We start from the raw sequence: 25,671 nt of genomic DNA, 5'->3' as shown, positions 1-25,671 counted from the left end.
CTCCTATGCCCCAGGGGCCAAGCAGATAAGATAAGTCCATCAAATAACTCAATCCAGTAAAAGATAAAGGAACAGTAGTTAAACTGGCTAGTATACAGTTAGCATAAAGGCATGCAAGACAAATATTTTTAAAAGGCTTTTGATCAAGCTGAACAGGGCTTCAGGCTACAAGTTTGGACTCCTGATTTAGGTAATAGTTGATCTTTATAGTCATAAGGTACTTAAACAGCTTTATTTACATTTCAGAAAACCCATGATCAGTGTCTTTTTAAGTATGTATTTGTTTTCCCACAAGGATTCATTTAGATACTGCTGGAGCACATCATGCCAGGTTTTTTTTTAGATATCATATATATTTGTTTCCCAGGTGACCTGACCTGTGACAGTTGATAAGGAGTTCACTATCTAGTTAGCTAAAGAGATAGGTTTAAAGATTGAGTGATGTGATAAAAGGCTGTATTAGAGGTATGAAAACACATATGAAAGAGCAATTAATTCTGTCTTAGGTTAGGAATATGGAGAGGTGGTCAGCTAATACTCCTTAAGTGGGTGGAATTTGAACTGAGCTTTAAAGAATTAATTCTCTGTGAGAATTAGCATTCTATCTTTATTTTGCTTATTCTTCTATTAAAACTATACTTATTAGAGAAAAAAATGTTGCTTATTTCATTTTATCTTCATGATTTTCCCTTCCAGATTTTGTCCACAAGTGCTTGTGGAAAAGATGGCTGATATTAACCTAAAAGAAGTAACCTTAATAATAGGCGTAGTTGCTGCTTGCTATTGGAACAGCCTCTTTTGTGGTTTTGTTTTTGATGATGTGTCAGCAATACTGGATAATAAAGACCTGCATCCATCTACACCTTTAAAAACTTTATTTCAGAATGATTTCTGGGGAACCCCTATGTCTGAAGTAAGTATATATTACTTATATGTATCTCAGATTTTAAATTATTCCGGTAGTTTAGTACTCCTCATTTTTTATCAACATTGCATTGCCATCATCATAGTAATTATGGATTTTTTTCCTCAAAAATTTTGTACGAGACATGTTTGTAATAAATTAGATAGGAAGTTGAAAATGTGATCATATTTTTTATAGTACTTGATTCTTTCCTTGGTTGTGTACCTTGGCTTAATCTCTTTAAAAATAATATATGTGTGTAAAAACCAAATGTGTTAGAACAGTAGGCGTAACACAAATCTAACTGAATTTATTTCTCTTTTTTCTCTCTTATGAGTCAGGCAGAAGAGATGACTGCTTGTGGTATTTAACCATTTAAAAATATATGTAACTTCAATATAAATAGATTAGACTTTAAGGGTAAAAATGCTAAGTATACATATTGCCTACTTTTCTGCAGAAAAAATGATTTATTAAAAATTTTAATTTGTGCCATATCTCCTACCTAATATTTAATTTGATTTTATATTGAGAACCCAAAAGTTTAGTTCATGTTTATGGAGATATTTTTACTTTGCCAGTAACTTTATTTTGAAGGTCACTGGATTAAGTCTTTGTTAGCTTGGGATCATATAGATAGATTCTAATTTTAGTTCTATCATGTAAAAGCTGTGTGAAATAGGTGGGAACACAGCTTTTAGATGACTGAGGCATTTTCCTGATCTATAAAAGAATAATACCTTGAGGATTAATTAATCTGTCTGTAGTACATAGCACATAGTTGTTATGTGCTAACAACTTAACATAACATATAAACATAACATAACGTATAACACTTTTTGTCATTTGTCATTCTTGGCCCCTTTCTGCATTCTCCAAATCTGGAAGCTTCTCAAGGAGGGGTATGGAATCTTTCATTCCTCTCGTCACAAACAAATATTTTTTCTTATTAAATAAGCAGATTATTTATTTTCCTGCAACCTTTCCTATTCTCACCGAATTCTAGCCTTTAGAAGAAATAAGTCTTTTGATAACAAGGGGAAAATATGGTACTATTATAACATATATTCTAGATAATTTATTCCCCTCTACCCATACCCTTTATCCCCAGAGACTCTTAGAAATATGTCCATTCCCCCAATTTATGCTAATATCTATTTTGATTTTAATCATGTCATTAGATTTTGACCTGAAAGGTTTGAAACCAAAAGGTTTCTACAACATTTTTCTGCTTTCTGTTACAAGTCATTTCAGTTCAATACATTGCCTTTAAAAACAATTTTGTATGCTTGGGGTGAAATTCGAAGGATGTACAGGAATTAGCCAAGCAGGAAAATGCATTCTAGGTAGATAGCACTCATGTTGTGTATAGTGAATACAGACAGAGTTATTACAATGCTTTTAATTTCAAAATGGGAACTGTTTGTTTCTTGTGCTTCCTAATGTTCCCTATTGGGGATGAGCAGGCTTAAGTCTATAGCTATATACCAGAGTTACAGCAAAATATGGTAAGAGGTAGGAGAGCAAAGAAGGTGAGTATGGATGCCTTTATAAAAAATTACAAGAATAGGGCTTCCCTGGTGGCGCAGTGGTTGAGAATCTGCCTGCTAATGCAGGGGACACAGCTTCGAGCCCTGGTCTGGGAGGATCCCACATGCTGCAGAGCAACTAGGCCTGTGAGCCACAACTACTGAGCCTGCGCGTCTGGAGCCTGTGCTCTGCAACAAGAGAGGCTGCAATAGTGATAGGCCCGCACACCGTGATGAAGAGTGGCCCCTGCTTGCCACAACTAGAGAAAGCCCTCGCACAGAAACGAAGACCCAACACAGCAAAAATTAATTAATTAATTAATAAACTCCTACCCCCAACATCTTAAAGAAAAATTACAAAAAATAAATAGGATAATATTTTATATCTTTTTAACTTGTGTGTTTTATTCTTAAATCTGGTTTGATTTTTTCTTAGAGTAAAAATATTTCTTGTTAAATATAACTTTTAGTTTATAAAGAAATTCAGTACCTCACATAGAATTTGATTTATTGCCAATAGAGACTGCAATAACAAAGGTATCTATTCTCTAAGAAAGTTTTTGCTCTTGTATTACTCTCTGTGTAGTATGTTTGGTTTAATATATTCAGGTTTATACATTATGGAGGTGTCGTTTCAAAAGACAACTAGACAGTACCTTTTTGAGTCATCATTGTTTAAACTGCACTGGGTAAGCATTCTGTTCTTATGTTTTCTTTTGAAGATCTAGCCAGCAGTTACATGAATGCTTGTATTGGTAATAGTTTGGGTAGCTGGTTTTGGAGAGAAATCCTATGCTACAACTTGATTAATATCACTATTGTCCTACTTCTTTAAATTTGTGTATTGAAGAGGAATTAGTAGTTAGGTCTTCTTTTACTGTTAATTCTTTGACTACTATATATCAGAGATGAAATTGCCTTGTTTTTGTACAAAGGAAATAGGAAAACACAAAAAAAAACCCACATAGAGCTATCTTTTATGTTTATATTATTCTTGGGGCATTTCATTATTTTACTGTTATTTCTCAGCCAAATGTAGTAAAAGCAGTGATTAGTTCATGTACCCAGAAGGACCGAGATACTTTAATAATCAGTGATTGATGATTCTTTTTTCCTTTTAGGAGAGAAGCCACAAGTCTTACCGTCCCTTAACAGTATTGACGTTTCGCTTAAATTATTTGTTTAGTGAACTGAAACCTATGTCATATCATCTCCTAAATATGATTTTTCATGCTGTGGTTAGTGTGATATTTCTTAAAGTCTGCAAACTCTTTCTGGATAACCGGAGTAGTGTGATTGCTTCTTTACTTTTTGCAGTGCACCCAATACACACAGAAGCAGTAAGTAAAACTATAAATTGATGTTTTTTGCATTATTCCTATACGTGTCTCTAATGGTATATATTTTTAAGGAAAAAAAAAATTAACCGTGACTTTAATCCAAGTATTTGAAGACTCCTATTGGTACAGTGTCTTAACTTATTAGTGTAGAGTCTAACTTTCCTACTATGTAAAATTTTTTAAAACAAATTTTGAAACAAACATTTATTCAAGAACATAAGATGTAATCACTCAACTTTAGTGATGTAAAATATAAATGAATACAGTAATTTTCTTTGCTAATTTTTATATGAATAAAGATTTTAAATATTTGTCAACTTGGCATTTTTTTTGTTTCAAAGGACAGAAAATAATAAGAGAAACTTATGTAAGGGATGAAAATTTATCAAAATACATGCAGACATGGACAGATATCGTAACAGATGATGCTCAGTAATTTCTTATTGTCTATTGCCATGTGTTTAAAAATTGTGAGCTGTCTCTACTATTGCCAATATGCTCATCACCAGCACATTCACAAACTATAACTGTATTTTTCTTGGTAATCTTGAGACTCCAGAATTGCCTCTCAGCAGAGCAAAGAGGACTCTATTCAGTTGCTTTGTTACAAGCTTTCAATTTTAAACAAGAGTCTGTATGCTTAAACTCTGCCGGGTTATGTGTGTCTGTGTGTGTGTGTGTGTGTGTGTGTGTGTGTGTGTGTGTGTGTGTGTGTGTGTTGGAGGAGAGTTGTGCGTCTCTCCCAGTATCTTGAAACTTTTGGTGTCTAGCTGAACATTTTTCTATACAGCTACAAAAATAATAGGTTGCTTTAAGTTTTATAGTGAGTTCAGAATACTTTAAAGGGATTTGGGGGCTTTATATTTAAATTTTTTGAATTTAAAAGGATGTTTTAAAGTTTATTGTCTTTTTAAATTTTAGTTTGCAGGTTTATTTGTGAGCTATAATGTATTGAGTTTATTATATTTTTGTATTTTAAGAACACTTGTATTTTAAGAAAACATGTAAGAACTACATCTAGATAGTGTACTATAATTGTGTAAGATGTTACCATTAGAGGAAGCTGGGTAAAGGGTAAACAGGACTTCTCTATACTATTTTTGTGACTTCCTCTGAGTCTATAATTACTCCAGAATAATAAAAGAACTGTTACAGTCACTGATAAATTTACTTTTATAGAAGACATACAAATTCACCACATGAGGGCACTCAAAGAATGCTTAAAAAACAGAAATGTGCACTTGAAAAGTTATGGCAGTTTAATTTCTAATTCAACTACTGTTGCAATTATAGTTAAATTTTCAAGATGCTTTTTATTAATATGAACCCCTCTCCTTCCCTTTCTAGGTAACAGGTGTTGTAGGAAGAGCAGAACTTTTGTCATCTATCTTTTTTCTAGCTGCATTTTTGTCATATACCAAATCAAAAGGACCAGATAATTCCATAGGTAAATGTCTAACATTTAACTTTTTACTTTAGCTATAAAACTCGATCAAGTAATTTCTGTTTACTTCAAGTGGTTCTTATAAAACATATGCCATTTTTGGTATTTATCTTTATATATCATGCTATTGTACTTTAGCATCTATGGACATAAGAAAAGTATGTGACATTGTCAATATTAAAAATTACTGTTTGTAGTTTATATTTTATCATGACTAACAGTTTCTATTTGATCTAATTTTTAAAAATTTCCCTAGAATATAAGAGTTTTAGGATCATTCTTAGTTCCATTTGCTGTTACCTGTAAATGATGAAGTACCAATACTCCAGTTGTCTTTATATAGGTAACACATGTGAAGGCTATGAATTGTATTGTTTAGGCAAAGTTAAAAGCCTGTTAGAGTATAACTTTTATTATGTGTTGATCATAGTTCAGCTATTTAATGAGTCCCCTCCATGTAGCCCACCCTGGAAAATGCTTTGTATACATTAACCCATTAGCGCTAATGATGTCAGAAAACAAATTCCAGGCAATAAAATGATTTATTAAGAGTGTGGGCCCAATGTGCATGAAAGGGCACATACTGTGAAGCGCATTATGACCTTAACCTGTACTTGGTTAATCTTAAAATTTAATGCTGAGTTTTTTTTCTGTGTTGTTGGAGAATTTTCTCACTATAAACCCAAGGCACTGATGATAAGGAGCTTAATTTTGTATGTATGAAAACAAAGTTTCAAGAGAGAAGCAATTTAGTTAAACAGCTTCTTAGATTTGTAATATGAGTAGGTTTCCCTCTTGATGCTATATGCACAATGCCTTCTTAAAACAGTTTTGAGTTCAGTATAACATAGTGGTTCAAAGCATGGACTCTGGAGTCTGGTTTCACATTTCAGGTCCACCATTTAGTAGCTCCATTTACTATGTTGGTCAGATTACATAACCTCTCTGTGCTTTAGTTTCTTTATAAAATGTAGATAATAATAGTCCCTACCTGTTGAGAAGGATTAGTTGAGTTAAGCATGTTAAGGGATTTAAAGCAGTACTTGGCTCATAGGAAGTGGTGTCCCTATTTTTCCTGTTGCCTGTAATGCAGTGAGAGGTAGTTCAGTAGCTAATATAGAATTGCAAACTAATATCATCTTTAAATACCATCCTAAGCAAAACATGAATGATAAACTTAGAAAATACTGTGAACTTCAAGACCATGATCAGGCTCCTGCCTATCTCTCTAAACATGTCTCCTGCATTTTTGCCCTAGTCACTTCACTATAGCCAAGCAGACCTTCTTGCTACTCTTAAACAAGTGAAGCACTGGCCTTTATACTTGTTGTACCCTCTTTCTTGAATTTTCTTCTTTTAGATCTTCACATAGTTGTTTCATTTATATTCTTTACATCATCAGGCCTCAGCTCAACGGTCTCCCTCTTAGAGAAGTTCTTCATTCTAACTAAAATATCCTTTCATTTTATTATATTTTTGATCCTTAATAATTTTACTTGGTCCTTTTTAATGATTTCATATTCTTTATAACTCCAGTATCTTTCCTTTAGAATTACTTATTTTAAATTCTTAGTCTTTTCAGTTAATTCTTAATTAGTCATGTATGTTGTTATATTTGTGCTCTCTCTTTTATAACTGTGGTACCCTTCAGGTATCTACTTATTTTGGCTTGTGAGCTCAGGCCACATGTTCTCTGAAAGTTATCAACCACTGTGAGAAAGTGATAAAGAGAAAGACCAGCGCCACTCTGTCCATCTGGTGACTCATTAAAATCCAGGGTGGAGATCTCCAGGTTCCCCAGGGCCACTGTTGATCACTATTGTTACCATTCTACCAACTACCTGCTCTAGTCTCTTAAAGAGAATCAGCGTTAAGAACAGGCCAGTCTACCACCCCCCTGCATTTAGATGCAAGGTCTGTGGGTGGAAGAGACTGCTGAAGAGTGGTTGGTCATTTTGTACCTTTAAAAAAAATCTTACTCCTTATCCCAGCAGGGCTTCGGAAGTATTCTCATTTAATCCCTGGAACACCCACAACCTACGGTAGCTGCAGATTTCTACAGTAAAGGCGCAAATAATGATTTACCCAGGGCAGTCAGGATTGGCTAGGAAAAACGTTTAAAAAAAATCTTCTCACTCTCTGCTTTAGATGTAGTCCCTCGAAACACCCATGCAAACATACATGATGTTTAAGATAACCTTCAATGCCCAGGAATTTTTCTCTTTTTTTGTTTTTAATATCTTAGAAGCCATATTTTCCTCTCACTTAATCTTTCTAGGCTTGATTTTGGGGAAAGGGGCTAACAGATCAACAGGTCATGCTAGTTTACCACTTGACCAAAACAAAAACCAAATCATGTTGCTTTCTATCCCTTTAACCTACATTTCTCATAAAACTCATTTTTAATCTACAAATACATAATTTTTTTAACCCATTTATTGTTCTCTTACAATAGGATATAACCTTCATTAGAGTAGGTAACTTTCTCTCACTTTCTTATCTCCATTTCCTAGATGGTTCCTGGTATACAGTGAGTGTTCAGTATATATTTGTTGAGGAAATGATTAGGTGAATGAATATAATATATTTTAAATTCTAATTGAAAACATACTGAAACTTGCTCAGGACCTCTCTCTGTCCTCTTTTCCGCTATGGTATTTTGTACGCCACATTTCATTATTTCACTCCTGAGACCACAGTTTTGTCATCATCTTTGTATTCTCCATTCTATCTAAGGTATTTGTCCTATGCAAAGATTTTCAATTTGTAATTATTTAATCACTTCAAATTCTGGGTTATTCATGTCCCATACCCTTTTCACAAGCATCATTCATCTTAGGCCCTTTGCACTTGATTTTTCATTACTTTAGGTTTCTGCTCAAATGTCATCAGTAGCACCACTCATCTTCCCCCCTCCGTTTTATTTCCCTTCACTTTCTGCTTTTCTCTATAATACTTAGGTCACCATTTGACAAAAAATATTTATTTATTGTTTCTCTCCCCTACAAATGCAGTAAATACTTAAAATAACTATTTAAATACATGATTACTGAAGGTGTGTACCTTTACACATGTAAAGTCAGCTTGGAAACATATTTTGAAATTGGAATAGATTTTGATGATTGAAATTGATTCTACACTTATACATGTATTTTTTTTTTCAGTGTCAACTTATTTAGCAGGGGTACTTGTTTTGGACAAAATCACACATGGTAACTTTAGCCACAGAGACCTGATTATAAAAATCAAAGTGTATATGTTCATAAAGTAATTTAGTCACCAAAGAACTGAAGTGACTGGTTTCAGCAAAACGTTTGCCTTTATTAGAACTATTAGTTGCTTACATTGAATCCAGCATCTTGGAAGGCAGCTGTTTGATTTCTCTTCCTTGGAGTGAAAATACAAATTAGTGAGAAGCTCTGAATTTAGTATCAGAAGAACCAAGTTAAAGTCATGGTCTCCTTATTGTGCATGACTCTTTTTAAACCTTCAAAATTCTTTCCTCATCTTAAAAATGAGTATGATTGCACCTGCCCTCATATCCCATAAGGTGATTGAAATGCAATGAAATATGCTAAACTGGTTATATAAACTGTTTAATATACCTATTTTCAAGGCCATTGTTTCCCACTAGTTTTTAATCTGTGCATACCCATTCAGGCATACCATTCTGTATCATCTGTATCATTCATTAGCCAAGCTTAATTCCCTCCTCTATTCCTTTATTCATACATACCCCTTTCCCAATTCTTTTATGTCCTGTATATCCTTCAAGGTCCAACTTAGGTTCAACTTGTTTTGTAAATAATCATCTACTAATTTCTTTGCTCTGTGAATTTCTTGGTGACTTTAGCAGGATAGTTCAACCCTTGATATAATCTGTTACATTAATATTGATGGTTTAGGCCTAACTAGAATATGAGATACTTTTTTGAGGAAGGAATACTATTATATCAATACTTAGTATTTCCAATAGTGTTCTCATTTTTTTTTTTTCAGTTGTTTTTCCTTCCGGTAATGTTACTCTATAGAGTATTTGAAAATTGAAAATGATTTCAAAAACAGATGTTTCTATATGAAGCCCAGTGACAGAAGAAAAATGTATTAGATTCATGAATTCTGTTCTTTTTTATACCTGGATTTAAGTCAGTTATTTGAGTTTACTTTGATTAATGTCCTTAATAAAAACTGAGGTTACACAATCAAAGTACCATATATTTCTTAAACTGGAAAAGAATTAGAAATCATATTTGCCAATAAGAAAACTAAAGCTCAGAAAAGTTGCCCAGAATCACAAAGCAAGTTAGTAGTAGATCCAGATTTACTCTCACAATTCATGGTTCTTTAATCAAATTACTACTGAGTAGTAGACATTTACTTAAAATTGATGAAGTAGGTTTTCCACTTAAATAGAACTTGTGAATATTCTGTTACAAATTTTTTAAAGAATAGTATTGATTTAAATGCTTATTGCTAACATGTTTTAGTTTTTATAGTCTTTTTTTAGTAAGAATGGTACTGTAGTTTGCCCAGTATTTTTCACTTTCAAGTTTTTTTTTAATTACTCACAGATATAATAAAGTATATAGGTACCTCTATGATAATTTCAGGTATTTATCTTCATTTCAAATTGATAGTTCATTAATTACCACACTCAACCCTGTAAGTTTCTCTTCTCCAGATTGGCCACTCTACCTTTGTTTTTAAATGTTAGCATTTGGTTAGATAATTTTCCTGTCCACAAAAATTTTTTAGTTCAAATTATATATCTTGATTTTTTTAATATATAAAGCAAAAATTACAGCATTTCAGTATGTTTTAAAATATAAAGTATGTCAGTGGAAAATAACAAATGTGAATATAGAATCACAAGTAAAGTTTTTCAGTAATGTCTAATAGTTATCTAACTTAAAATATCCTTTTATGATATTATAAAATTGTTTTGTGTGTTTTTATATTTTTCTGTTCTTAAATTGCAGTGTGGACTCCTATCGCGTTGACAGTGTTTTTAGTGGCTGTTGCAACACTGTGTAAAGAGCAGGGAATAACAGTTGTGGGAATTTGCTGTGTGTATGAAGTATTTATTGCCCAGGGGGTAAGGAGAAATCTAAATTTCCTTGTTGCTATCTTTTATCCTATTTGAATCAGATTATAATAAACTTATTTTCTAAATGTATTATTATATAAATTGGTCTGTTTACCAATTATGATTACTAAAAATTTGCAAGAAACAAGCATGTTTTGCCTTCATACCCACTGAAAATTTCTTAACATTTTATATTATACCTTCAGTTTTTTAAGGAAGTTTCAATAATGAAACCATTAAGCAACTTGGGAAAGCACACAGTAATACTGTACAGTATAATTAATTATTGGATAAGATTATTGGGCTCAGTTTTATTCATTATCAGCTCCACCATTTGCTCCATGTTGGTTTTATAATTTTGGTCAATTTTTATTTAATCTTGCATTTAGAAAGTATGATAATTGTTGAAAAATTACAGTAAAGTGCTATTTGTTACTTAAACATTTTTTTTCTTTTCTAGTATACTTTGCCATTATTATGTACTACTGCTGGACAGTTTCTTCGCGGAAAGGGTAGTATTCCATTTTCTATGCTGCAGACACTAATAAAACTCATTGTTTTGATGTTCAGTACACTATTACTTGTTGTGATTAGAGTCCAGGTTATTCAATCCCAACTTCCAGTATTCACCAGGTATGATATTCTGGTTCTTTTGTTTTCTTCCATCTTTTTTTTTTTTAACTTTGCATTTTAAGTGATTGTAAATGTTCCAGAAAGTCTTTGATTTACATTGAGGTTTTTTAACAGCTTTATTGAGGTATAATTAATACTTTTTTAAAACCTGCATATATATAAAATGTACAAATTAATAGGTTTTGACATACGTGTACACTCATGAAAACATCACAGTCAAGATAATGACCCCCCAAAATTGGTTAAGTCTTCTATATCCTTAGTGAGTTTTGTCTACTTGTTTTATTGATTATTGAGAGAAGGATGTTGAAATCGCTGACTATAGCTGTAGATTTGTCTATTTTGCCTTGCAGTTTTATCAGTTTTTGCTTCATGTTCTTTAAAGCTCTATTATAAAGTGTATCAGTGTTTAGGATTGTGATGTCCTCTTAATGAATTGATCCCTTTATCATTATTAAATGAGCTTCATCTCCAGTAGTAGTCTTTACTAAGACATTCATTTTGCCTTATATTAATGTAACCACTCCAACTATCTTTTGTTCGTGTTACATGGTTTATCTTTTACTTTTTAAATCTATCTATATCTTTATTATTTAAAGTAGATTTCTTGTAGGCTGCATATAGTTGGGTCTTCCTTTTTTGTTTGGTCAGATAATCTGTCTTTTAAATGGGGGGGTTCAACTGTTGATAGTTTGTTGTAAATCTACCATCTTGCTAATCGTTTTCTCTCTGTCTTGTCTGTTCTGTGTTCCCTTTTTTTCTCTCTCTCTTCTTTTGAATTGAGTATATTGTAACACTCTGTTCTTAGCTCCTTGTTGGCTTATTAGCTGTATATCTTTGCTGTGTATTTTTAGTGATTGCTTTAGGGTTTTTTGTTTATGTCCTTTGCTTATCACAGTTTATCTGAAAGGCATATTATAATTGCAAGTATATATAGTATAAATGTCAGCATATATAGTACAAATATATACAATAAATTTTTATGTAAATATATAAACTTATTATAAATAAGAACTTAGCCTTGGTGCTATTTGCATACATTTTTATTGAGTATACATTGTAAATCTGACAATACATTGTTAACTTTTGCTTTCAACAATTATCTTTGGAAGAGATTTAAATTTTAAATTCTTTTATGTTACCCCATAGAGTTACCATTTCTAGTGTTCTTCATTTCTTTGTTAGATCAAGATTTTCATCTGGCACCATTTTTCCTTGTGACTGAAGGACTTCCTTTGACATTTCTTGACATGTAGGACTGCTGGTGATGAATTCTTTAAGCTTTTGTATATTAAAAAATCTTTATTTTACCTTCATTTTTGAAAAATATTTCCCGTGAGTGTAGAATTCTACATTGACTGTTTTTCATTCACTAATATAAAAATGTTGCTCTGTATTCTCTGGCTTGTGTTATTTTAAATGGGAAATCTTATCCTTATCTTTATGCTTCTGCATGTAGTATCTTTTTTTTTCTATGCCTGCTTTTAATAGTTTCTCTTTATCATTGTTTCTCTTCTTATATATTTTTTTAAATTGAGACATAATTGACATATAGCATTGTATTAATTTTAGGTGTACAATATAATGGTTTTATACACACACACACACACACAAATGATTATCATAATAAGTTTAGTTAACATCCGTCATCACACATAATTACAAAAATTTTTTTTCCTTTTGATGAGAACTTCTGAGATCTACTTTCTTAGCAGCTTTCAAATATACAATACAGTCTTGTTAACTACAGTCATCATGCTGTACATTACATCCCCAGGACTTATTTATCTTATAACTGGAAGTTTGGGTGAAGATGGGCAAAAGGTACAAACTTTCAGTTAATGTTTCTTTTATCTTCTTGTTTCTTATGCTTAGGTTAATTGAGCTTTTTAGAATCTGTAGGTCTTACTTTATATAAATTTTGGAAATTACTTCTTGAAATATTTTTTACTTTGCTCTCCACTCTTCTTGTAGGACTCCAGTTACATGTATTTTAGGCTTCTTGAAGTCATACTGATGCTCTGTTTATTCCCCTTCCCTCCAAAGCTATTTTCCCCATTTTCATTTTGGATAGTTTCTTTTGTTGTATCTTCAAGTTTACTAATCTTTTTTCTGCATAGTCTAATCTGCCCTTAATTTTTTCTAGTTATTTTTCATCTCAGACATTGTTTTCATCTCTGTTTGAGTTCTTTTGGGGCCTTTTTTGTGTATTCCATGTTTCTGCATGTTCCAGTACTTTAATGTCTTTATCTACTAATTGTATCATTTGTTGGTCAATTTAGATTGTATAGTTTTTCTCCTCATGGATTGTATTTTTCTACTTCTTCACATGCCTGGTAGTTTTTTAATAGGTGCCATATGTGAACTTTACCTTAATGTATTCCTGTATTGTAGACCATTGTTCTGGGATGCATGTAAGTTATTTGAAAAATGTTTCATCTTCAAGTCTTGCTTTTAAGCTTTGTTTTGGGAGACCACAGCAGCATTTAGGATAGGGCTAATTTTGCTTCCTTGCTGACACAAGACCCTTCTGACCACTCTACCAATAGACTATGAATTATGAGGATTTCCACTCTGGCTGCTGAGGAACTATTCCCAGTTGTATTTGATATTTGTGAATGTTTATCTAATCCTTTCAGAAGGTATTTTCCTAACTGTATTAGTTTTCTTAGATATGATTTAACAAATTACCAGAAACAGTGGCTTAAAGCAGCAGGAATTTATTCTCTCACAGTGCTGGAGGCCAGAGTCCAAAATCAAGGTGTCAGGCATAGTTGGTTCCTTCTGAAGGCCCTGGGAAAGAATCTGTTCTGTGCCTCTTTCCTAGCTTCTGGTATTGACATTCCTTGGCATGTTGCTGCATCACTGTAATCTGCTCCATCTTTACCTGGCCTTCGTCCATGTTTGTTTCTCTGTATTTTCTCTTCTTTGTATAAGGACCTCAGTCATTGAATAGTGGGCCCATCCTCATCCAGTATGACCTCACCTTAACTGTAATTACATTGGCAAAGACCCTACTTCCAAATAAAGTCACATTCTGAGGTTTTTGATAGACATGAACTTTGGGGAGACATGAATCAACCCACTACACTGTCCCCTAGGTATTTCCCCACATATGTGTGCTGATCAGTTGTCATTAGTACTGGAAACTGGAGAGAGATCCTCTACAGATCTGAGTTCTTTCTCAGCAGCTTTCTTCTCTCTGATATTCTGCCCACTAATTCTAACCCCCTGGACTTCTAGGGCTCCCAGCTCTATCTTCTCAACTCAGAGATCCAAGTGGATTCCACTCAGGTTCTCTCTTGCTGCACAGACTAAAAACTCTATTGAGGTACTAATCTCTCCAGGTAGGGCTCCCCTCATTTGTTTTTTTTTCCTATCAGGTATTGTCCTTCTTTGCCTGATACTCAGTATATTAAAAGAAGTTTTAGGGCTTCCCTGGTGGCGCAGTGGTTGAGAGTCCGCCTGCCGATGCAGGGGACGCGGGTTCGTGCCCCAGTCCGGGAAGATCCCACATGCCACGGAGCGGCTGGGCCCATGAGCCATGGCCGCTGAGCCTGCGCATCCGGAGCCTGTGCTCCGCAACAGGAGAAGCCGCAACAGTGAGAGGCCTGCGTACCACAAAAAAAAAAAAGAAGTTTTATATATATTGTCTATTTTTTAGTTGTTTAAGGCTAGAAGCAAAAGTTTTACTGAATTTTAACAGTCTTCATATCGTTTTTTTCCCTGCTCTAAGATTAGCATTATTCCATTTCACCTTACTTATCTAAAGTTTAAGAGGAAACTTAGACTAGTTCCCTATTCAGTTTTAAGTGACAGACATTACATGCAAGAACTTTTTTTTTAAACAAAAGCCCAAAATATTGTTCATGTTGCTATCCATGATAGTTCATTTCTGACCCTGGTTAGAATAAATTTTATTCAGATAATTTCTTTTATGCCCAACACATTCTTTGTGATTTTCACATAATTATCCTTTTTTTCTCTCTCTGTCTTTCCTTTTTCTTTTTTAAATTGAGATATAGTTGATTTACAATGTGTTAGTTTTTGGTGTATAGCAAAGTAATTCAGTTTTACATAAATATATATATATATTCTTTTTTAGATTTTTTTCCATTATAGGTTATTACAAGGTATTGAATATAGTTCCCTATGCTATACAGTGGGACCTTGTTTATCTGTTTTATCAGTATATGTAGTAGTGTGTATCTGTTAAACCCAGGCTCCTAATTTATCCCTTTCCCACCTTTTCCCCTTTGGTAACCATAAATTTGTTTCCTATGCCTGTGAGTCTGTTTCTGTTTTATAGATAAGTTCATTTGTATCATTATTTTAGATTCCACATATAAGTGATACCATGTGATACTTGTCTTTCTCTGCCTTACTTCACTAAGTATGATAATCTCGAGGTCGATCCATGTTGCTGCAAATGGCATTATTTCATTGTTTTTTATGGCTGTGTAGTATTCCATTGTGTAATAATTATCCTTCTTAACAGCATTTTTTTTCTTTAAAAAATAATTACTTTTTAACTTCCAGAATTTCTGAGTCTAGCCATGCTAAACTAAACAGCTCATTTAAGCATGATAGTATGGGAAATAAATTGAATTGTAGATAGATATTTTATATTTCCTTTTTCACTAGTTTCAGTGTTTTTGTTCTGTTTATCATTCCTTTCAGAGAATTTGAATCAACTGTTTTCTATCTCTAGTTTTACAATATGAAAATGTGGTTTATAGGTGTGAATGTATTTGTTTTGTATATGTGTGTGTGGATGACTGTATGGGGTATGTTATAAATATATATTTTCCAAATGTAAGCATTTAAAAATGTGTGTGTGTGTATGTATTTGTGTGTGTTATATAAATTTTATTCTGTTACCCTTTGAGGTTGATGGTAATATGATTTGACTTGCTTTGACATCACCTATCCTAGATAAACTGTTAATTTTTTAAAATGAACTCTGAAAGTGGATTACAGGGGAAAAGCTTTGTATTCAGTTCTGTTGATTATTTTGAGAATTCAAGTCCTGAGTTTCAAGACTTAGTATTTTTCATATATGTATATATTCAAATATGAAAGTTTAGAAAATATTATTCGTTCAAAAACTGTGTACTTTTTCTCAACCATTTGATATTTTTAAGAAGACCAAGTCAAATAAGTAGTAGAGGTTGATTTTTCATTGGCTTATTCATTTTAAAATGAGAAATAGGGTTTTTACAGGACTATATGTTAATATAGCCAATACAATTTAGAACATAGCCTAAAGAAATAAAAATCTGAAATGATTCATTTAAATGTACTTTTAAAAAAATGATTTGACTTAATATGCAGAAAATAGACTAAATTAATGAAATGTACATTTAATGTATCATGGCCTATATAAACTAGGATATAAGCTTATATTAAGTAGAACACAAATAAAATGTTACATAGGTACAGTTACTCCTCTGTACTGGGAATTTGGTTTTTAGCTTTCTAGAAGTCTAAGCAAAGAGGAAAAGCCCATAGGTAATATAGTTTTTTCTGTTCGTGACAAAAAAAAAAACATAGTAATTCTTTCTAGGAAGCGTAAGTTTTATTAGCACTTAGTGGTGAAAGAAACGTCTCATGTAGGAAAACATTGGTTAGTGTTCTCAGAAGCATTCATAAACACATGCAACAATGAATCTTATAAAACTTTTCTTATGACTTTTAATCAGAAGGTCATAATTTAATGAAAGTGCTTCTGCAGAATGTCATAATATTATAGAATGCATGTCTGAATCATAATAATAAACTAAAAATAGATCACCTGCTTGCCCTTCAAACAGTTCTTCATAAATATCATTGCTCTCAACTAGGCATTTCATAAAGGTTAGACAGTTTGAACTTTGGCAAGAGTCTGAAATATCCATAAAAATATTTGTCTTCGGTTTAACAAGATTACATGTAGAATATTGCTTTTATTATTATTGTTCAGTACTTTATTTATATCTGTTATATATTAACTTTGTGTTTAAAAAATGTTTTAGTTTAAATAACTTTCTTTTTCATTCTTTACGCAGGTTTGATAACCCAGCTGCTGTAAGCCCAACTCCTACAAGGCAGCTAACTTTTAACTACCTCCTTCCTGTGAATGCTTGGCTTTTGTTAAATCCTTCAGAGCTCTGCTGCGATTGGACCATGGGAACAATTCCACTTATAGAGTCATTTCTAGATATTCGAAATCTTGCCACATTTATTTTTTTTTGCTTTTTGGGGGCTTTGGGAGTATTCAGTCTCAGATACCCTGGTAATTCCTCCAAGACTGTTTTAATGGTAAGAAAGTTTCTTAAATTTTTAGGTGATATTATGTTCAGTTTATTAATTAAGAGTGCCTTTAATTCATCAAAAGCATCTTTAAAGAACTACTGTCTTTCTTCGTTCATGTCATCCTAATTTATGAACTTATTTTAGGTTATCCTAGAATTATATATCAGAATTTGACTAATGCTGCACATTCAGCATATGAAACAAAGAGTGATTATGAATTTCCATAATTTGATGGGAACTCTGAAATCATGAAGCATTCTTTTTAGCATCATTTTTTTTAATATATTTCTTACCTTTACCCAACTAGATTATACACTCTTTAAAGAAATGAGTCATATTGTATACTTCTTTGTTTTCTTGGCACAGAGAAGAGTGTCAGGTAAGATAAGCAACTAGAAATACATAGCCCTTTATTTTTCATTAGCAAGACTTTCATTACTCCCTGAGGTTTTTCTTACTGTGTTCAGAGAACTCTGATTAAAGTCTTTTCTTGTTTTTCTGAGATCTGTTTCTTTGTAATTTTCTTAACTCTGCCCTCGCATCTTACTCATAATAATTCTGTTGCCTCTTACTTTAAATTATGGAAGAAGATAATAATCTTTAACTTTTCTTGAGCATTTACTATATGCCAAAAAGTGGTTTTAATACTTTGCAAATATATTATTTCTGGCTGCAGTCACTAGATTCACTTATTCATTCAATAAAAATTTTTGATTTTCAGCCTATGTAGCAGGTAGCATTTTAGGCACTGAGTATATGATAATAAAAGGAAATACAGGGTCCCCATTTCTAGAGAACTTGCATTCTAGAGAGATTTGAAAGAATATAGGGTTTGAAAAAAGAATACTTACTATTCTTTTTGGACCTGTTGAGTTTGAGGTACCTATAAAACAATATGATAGAGATTTCGAATAGCACTTTGTGTCTGGAGTTCAGTGGCGAAGACTGAGCTACACGTAAAAATTTGATTGATTACCATAGAGAAACTTGATAATTGCCGTAGAGATAGTAATTGAAACCAGGATGTGGAGAAGAACGCCTATGGAGAGGTTATAGAGCAGCCTTTCTCAACTGGGATTTTGTCATATTTCTTAGAGATGGTAACTAGCTGGCACCGTTCTAGGTGTACAGAAGTTAATTCATACACATAATGCATGCCTTAGAGTATTTGGTCTTAATTTTCCCTCAATAAATAGTTGAAGGGGCTTTATAGAATGAAAGAGAAGAAGCCTATATCTAAGTCTTGAAAAGCTTCCACATTACATACCATATAAAGGAAAATGAACCTAAATGGGAGGTACACGAAATGTACAGAAAGGAAAGTGTTTCAAGAAAGAATGGTTAACACTAACAGCTGCTGTCAAGTAGAGAAGTGAGATCAGTTGAATTTGACCTCTTTTACGTATATTAGTTACTTAAATGAAATTTATTTCTGTGGAGTGATTTGATTAGGAAGTGAGGAAGTGAAGATTGCTAGTGTAGGTAACCTGTAGGGGTGATTTAACTTTGAATATTTCAAAGGATGAGACAAGCTTGAATTTCCTAACTTAGGAAAGACAGCCAGTCAGGCAAGGGCTTCAAGTATAATAAACTGCTGATCTTCTGTAGGGCTTGGGGGAAGCACAGAGATCTGGAATTGATGGACCTTCAGAGTCTGGAGTGGGTTGATGGTGGGGGAAGACTATTGCTTGGTTGGCATGTAGAATCACTTTCATTGGAGCACTCAGTTGGCTGTCTCTTTTTGACACAAAGAGATATCACTAATGGGTTGGCTTACAAAAACATTCATTGAGTTGAAATGTTTATATCACTAATGGGTTGGCTTACAAAAACATATTCATTGAGTTGAAATGTTGATTAAATGAGGTTACAACCAATTACTTGTTGCCATGGCTCCAAAAATCTTTTCCTAAGAGTGTGGGAACTTGTTTTATACTTAAGGGGCATAATGAATTGGGTAAGATAACTTAAAGATGTGTTGTCAGAAGAGAAGATTTTTAAGGTTGGAGAGGCAAGAGCATTTTTAACATAGGTAGAAAGTTCATAAGAAAGTGATTAAGTAAATTAAAGAAGAGATGATTGATAGTGAGATTAGAGGTATAGAGCTCAGGTTTGGCCTGAGATAGATGGAGACACCACTTATGGTTACAGGAAGGATGGAAATGAACATGAATGTGGATGTTGGTAGGTTTAGTAGCGGAGAATTGAAGGAAATCTTGTTTTATTGTTCTAGTTTTCTCTGAAAATTTGCAAGTGTGGTCACCTGCTGAAAGTGACATGGGTCAAAATTTTGAGAAAGGTAGTCAAGATTCAAAATAGTCAAAGAGAGTGGGAGTGAGCCTACCAAAGAAACCTAGGAATCCTCAGCAGTCTTAAGGATCAATTTGAAGTTGATCACGAGTTTATGATGATATTAATCTATTTTGCTTTGGGACTTTCTAGTAGTGCTTTTGCTGCTCACATAAATAAAGACGAAGCATATATGTGGTAGAATACATCCAAAGCCGGGGTTCTAACTAAAAGAAAGGCAAAAAAGGAGGGGTGGGTAAATACACAGAGTTTTGGCAAATAAAATAATGATTTGTGTAGTTCAAGCTGAATGAAAAATAGGATATTGCCAATGAAATAAACATACTTCTATTAATTAATTACATTAATTATGTTTTATATGTATAAAAAAGGAACACTTGTGACCTTGGGTATAACTGCTTTAAGTATAGTCCTAAGCATACTTTTTTTAAACTTTTTTTAATTTGAAATATAGCTGATTTACAGTATTGTGTTAATTTCATAGAAAACAAACTTATGGCTTCCAAAGGGAAAGGGGAGGGAAGGGTGGGATAAATTAGGAGTATAGGATTAACAGATACAAACTACTATACATAAAATAGATAAACAACAGGAAACTATATTCAATATATTGTAATAACCTATAATAGAAAATAATCTGAAAATATCATGCTGTTTTTTAATGGTGATAATTTTCTGAAGATCTCTGAACAAGATACATAGATCAAAGGAGTATCTCAAGTACCAGATACCATGTTAAGCACTTATTAAATAAGATGTCATATGTATCTCAACAATATTAGTAAGTAGTTATTAATCCCTGATTTATTTATAATGAAATGAAGTCACGAGGTGATATGAATAGTTTTCCTTATGTTATATAACAAGAAGTGAAACAGATTTGCCTCCAAACTCTTGGCTTATTCCACTACCATCCTTCCTTTTTTTTTTTTTTTTAATTTATTTACTTATTTGTTTTTATTTTTGGCTGTGTTGGGTCTTCTTTGCTTTGCGCGGGCTTTCTCTTGTTGGCGGCGAGCAGGGGCTACTCTTTGTTGTGGTGCTCGGGCTTCTCATTGTCATGGCATCTCGTTGCAGAGCATGGGCTCTAGGTGCGCAGGCTTCAGTAGTTGTGGCACGTGGGCTCAGTAGTTTGCGGGCTTTGCGGGCTCTAGAGCACAGGCTCAGTAGTTGTGGTGCACGGGCTTAGTTGCTCCGCGGCATGAGGGATCTTCCCGGACCAGGGCTCGAACCCATGTCCCCTGCATTGGCAGGCAGATTCATAACCACTGCGCCCCTAGGGAAGCCCCCTCGTTCCTTTTAAGGAGAGTTTACATCACTGGAAGAAGGATATTATGTTCGTTACAGTAAACTTGGTTGGCATACGTTAATAGAGAGCATACTAGAACTTCTGAGTAAGTTAATCATTGAGACATTTCTTATTCAAAAAACAGATTTTTTTGAGAGATGGTTTTTCTTTTTTGTGTAGCTTACGCATCAGTCTGTGATGCATCTTTGGTTGAATTTAAAACTTTTAATTTTTTCCGGTGAAATTGCCTTAGGGCATCCATGAATTAATAGGGAATATATTTTTTTTTAAAGGATCATGTATTTAGAAACAAATCTCTGTTTCACAGCTAGCTGGTTGTTTTTAAATCAAGCATTTCTGGGAAGTGGAAAGTGAATTATGCACTCTTAATGTTTTACCTTTTTGATTAAAAAGAAAACACTAAAATTTCAGACATATAAGTTGATATGATACTGAGCAATTTGATGGTAGTGCTTTTCTTCAGATTCAGTCTTTTGTATTATTATAAGTTATTAATTTGTGATTCATGGAGAAAGTATTCTTTTCACTGTATTTACATTTCTACATCGATTTTTACTAATAAAGTATAAAATAGGCATTCCTTCCTCTCAAACTGTTAGAGGACTCTCAAACTTCTGAAGTTTATTCCATTAGGTACTATAAAACAAATCAGGGTAATGAAATATGGAAGCAGATGTCCATAGAAACAGATGTCCTAATGACAACCAACTTTTTTCTTTCCATAAGTTATTTGTGTGCTAGTTATTTGTGTCTTATCTTTTGTAATGGCTTTGTAATTGGAAACCATATGCCATCCCATTTTCAAAATGGCAAAAAGTCTAAACATTTTGTGATGTTTATTTCTAACACAGTGTACAGCGTTAGAATTTTAGAAATTCTTATAGAATAAAAGACTGTTGATTTAAAGGGACCAGGTTTATTTTTATACATATACTAAGTCTCCGTTAATTGTATGTGACCCATCAGAATACTATGCAAAGTAACGCTGAAGTAATGTATAGAAGTAGTCTACTGTCTTGTCTGAAATGTACCTTATCAATTTCCAGTATTACAGATAGTAGTAAAATAATAAAAACTGATATGTTTGGCTATTTTATCAACCTACAATTTGTAGTTTTATTAAAACCTAATATATTTTACTCTCGATTTATTTTTACCACAAGCACATAAGTTAGATATATAAAAATTACTGTTTTTTATTTTAGATATATTTTCAAAAAGTATTTTTTATTTATTGATAATTGAATGAGCCTTAGGTATAAGTTCTAGCATTCAAGAAGTCTTCATTCCACCTTGCTGACATACCTCCTCATGTTTGTTGTTACCATCCTTAAGCATCCTTCTTTATGTTTAAATCAGTATCCATTATAGTATTATTAAAAATGGTCCACCAGTACATTATCCAAATTCAGTGATAAAATATTTGGATTTGACTGTTTATGTGCATATATTTTTTAATTTAATAAAATGTCTTTTTTTTCTTTGTAGGCACTTTGTTTAATGGCATTACCGTTTATTCCTGCATCAAACCTTTTTTTCCCAGTTGGATTTGTTGTTGCTGAGAGAGTATTATATGTTCCTAGCATGGGGTTCTGTATTTTGGTAGCCCATGGATGGCAGAAAATATCAAACAAAAGGTGAATTAAAATGTTAGTGCATTTAATGCTTATTAACTATAGAATTCAGTATGATACATTTAAGTATTTAAAATGTTTATTTAGTTTTTATGTCATATTTTATACCTTCTTGTTTTTCACATTGACAGTCTCCTCATTGTCTGTAATTCAGGTTAGGAAAGCTACATGACCCCTACCTCATCCTGTGGTCTTCCTCATATTTATATAATTTTATTTTACAGCCTGAGACATAACAAACTTTCAGTCAGACCCAAATGCAAAATGGAATATTATTGAGACTAAAGTTTCAGGTGATCATTGCTACTTCCATATGCAGTGAACTCAGATAACAGTCTTCTTCCTTAAGTGAGTTATATCAGGTTAATATATGTAAAATGCATATAGAAGGCAATCTGTAATTTCTTACTTCATCGTAACCACCATGTCCTAATTACCTTAAACCAATAGTTAAGGAACAGAATAGTCACTATCTCCTTTTTCTTACTTTCCAGTCACCCTTCAACCCACAGAATTCTGACTTCTCTCTACGTCACTTTACTAACATGTAACAAATTTCCTCTCATAGCTAAATCCAGTCAATGCTTTTATTTAAATTTTATTTCCCTGGCATGTATAAAAAGTCTCTGTCCTGATTCTCTTCCACATTTGTTCATTTCTGCTCAGTTTTCAGATTCTCCCTGCTGCACCTGCTCTTTAAATATTTTTTATTTCTCAGAGTTTTACTAATAGCCTTTTCCTCACATTGCATGTTCTCCCTGGATGATCTCATCCATGATTACAATTTTCAATGCCATCTACCAAACCTTTTCTCTTAGCTTCTATCCATATATCCAGTTATACTCACTACCAATTTTGGAGTGCCTATCACGTACCAACTCCAGGATACACTCTTTAGATTTTTCTCATTTAATCTTGACACTCCTTAATTCCATTTTGCACATTTGAAAATTGAAGCTCATACAAGTTACCTGAATTACACAAGACCATGCAGCTAGTCAACAGCAGAGTCTTGATTCAGATTTACACCTGACTACTTCCAATGTCCATGTTCCTTCTGATCCACACACTATTATCCTGGTTAAGTGGATCTATCAAAATGAAAGAAATTGAACTCTGTTACTGAGACAAAAAGCACAGACTCAGAGAACATTAATACTATTAATACTAAATAAGATCATAGGGATTATTGAATTATAACCATCATTTTAATTTTTTTAAATTTTTTTGAATTTTATTTTATTTTTTTATACAGCAGGTTCTTATTAGTTATCCACTTTATAGATATTAGTGTATATATGTCATCGCCAATCTCCCAATTCATCACACCACATCCCCCATCCCCACTCCCCACTGTTTACCCCCTGTTGGTTTCCATACGTTTGTTCTCTATATCTGTGTCTCAGTTTCTGCCCTGCAAACCGGTTCATCTGTGCCATTTTTCTAGGTTCCACATATATGCGTTAATATACGATATTTGTTTTTCTCTTTCTGACTTACCTCACTCTGTATGACAGTCTCTAGATTCATGCACGTCTCTACATATGACCCAATTCCGTTCCTTTTTATGGCTGAGTAATATTCCATTGTATATATGTACCACATCTTTATCCATTCATCTGTCGATCGGCATTTAGGTTGCTTCCATGACGTAGCTGTTGTAAATAGTGCTGCAGTGAACATTGGGGTGCATGCGTCTTTTTTTTGTTTTGTTTTAATGCAAATTTAATATACAGTAGTTAAATTAATCATTTTTCTCAGTTTTTTTTAACATCTTTATTGGAGTATAATTGCTTCACATTGCTGTGTTAGTTTCTGCTTTATAACAAAGTGAATCAATTATACATATACATAAGTTCCCATTTCTCTTCCCTCTTGCGTCTCCCTCCCTCCCACCCTCCTATCCCATCCCTCTAGGTGGTCACAGAGCACCAAGCTGATCTCCCTGTGCTGTGCAGCTGCTTGCCACTACCTATCTATTTTACGTTTGGTAGTGTATATGTCCATGCCAGTCTCTCACTTTGTCACAGCTTACCCTTCCCCCTGCCCGTATCCTCAAGTCCATTCTCTAGTAGGTCTGTGTCTTTCTTCCTGTCTTGCCACTAGGTTCTTCATGACCATTTTTTTTCTTAGATTCCATATATATGTGTTAGCGTATGGTATTTGTTTTTCTCTTTCTGACTTATTTCACTCTGTATAACAGACTCTAGGTCCATCCACCTCACTACAAATAACCCAATTTCGTTTCTTTTTATGGCTGAGTAGTATTCCATTGTATATATGTGCCACATCTTCTTTATCCATTCATCTGTTGATGGACACTTAGGTTGCTTCCATGTCCTGGCCAGTGTAAATAGAGCTGCAATGAACATTGTGGTACATGTCTCTTGTTGAATTATGGTTTCCTCAGGGTATATGCCCAGTAGTGGGATTGCTGGGTCATATGTTAGTTCTATTTTTAGTTTTTTAAGGAATCTCCATACTGTTCTCCATAGTGGCTGTATCAATTTACATTCCCAACAACAGTGCAAGAGGGTTCCCTTTTCTCCACACCCTCTCCAGCATTTCTTGTTTTTAGCTTTTCTGATGATGCCCATTCTAACTGGTGTGCGGTGATACCTCATTGTAGTTTTGATTTGCATTTCTCTAATAATTTGTGATGTTGAACAGCTTTTCATGTGCTTCTTGGCCATCTGTATGTCTTTTTTGGAGAAATGTCTATTTAGGTGTTCTGCCCATTTTTGGATTGAGTTGTTTGGTTTTTTAATATTGAGCTGCATGAACTGTTTATATATTCTGGAGATTAATCCTTTGTCCGTTGATTCATTTGCAAATATTTTCTCCCATTTTGAGGGTTGTATGTGCATCTTGTTTATGGTTTCCTTTGCTGTGCAAAAGCTTTGAAGTTTCATTAGGTCCCATTTGTTTATTGTTGTTTTTATTGCCATTACTCTAGGAGGTGGATCAAAAAAGATCTTGCTGTGATTTATGACAAAGAGTGTTCTTCCTATGTTTTCCTCTAAGAGTTTTATAGTGTCCGGTCTCACATTTAGGTCTCGAATCCATTTTTTTTTTTTTTTTTTTTTGCGGGCCTCTCACTGTTGTGGCCTCTCCTGTCGTGGAGCACAGGCTCCGGACACGCAGGCTCAGCGGCCATGGCTCACGGGCCCAGCCACTCTGCGGCATGT

General features: G+C 33.5%; 1 protein-coding gene across 1 annotated transcript in view; it reads left to right on the top strand.

The window, feature by feature from the left end:
• Window positions 1-672: 672 nt before the first annotated feature.
• TMTC3 (transmembrane O-mannosyltransferase targeting cadherins 3) overlaps window positions 673-25,671 on the top strand; it is a 51,015-nt gene continuing 26,016 nt past the window's right edge. The window contains exons 1-7 of the mRNA XM_033866270.2: window positions 673-913; window positions 3,555-3,773; window positions 5,121-5,220; window positions 10,197-10,312; window positions 10,764-10,936; window positions 16,984-17,236; window positions 22,338-22,486. Coding sequence (XP_033722161.1) covers window positions 680-913; window positions 3,555-3,773; window positions 5,121-5,220; window positions 10,197-10,312; window positions 10,764-10,936; window positions 16,984-17,236; window positions 22,338-22,486 — 1,244 coding nt within the window. The 5' untranslated portion in view covers window positions 673-679. The remainder of the gene's footprint in view (window positions 914-3,554; window positions 3,774-5,120; window positions 5,221-10,196; window positions 10,313-10,763; window positions 10,937-16,983; window positions 17,237-22,337; window positions 22,487-25,671) is intronic.

The sequence above is a fragment of the Tursiops truncatus genome, chromosome 11 (assembly GCF_011762595.2).
Source record: "Tursiops truncatus isolate mTurTru1 chromosome 11, mTurTru1.mat.Y, whole genome shotgun sequence".
Classification (NCBI taxonomy): Eukaryota; Metazoa; Chordata; class Mammalia; order Artiodactyla; family Delphinidae; genus Tursiops; species Tursiops truncatus.
Note: the sequence above shows the minus strand (reverse complement) of the source record. Positions and strands in the feature narration are given on the sequence as shown.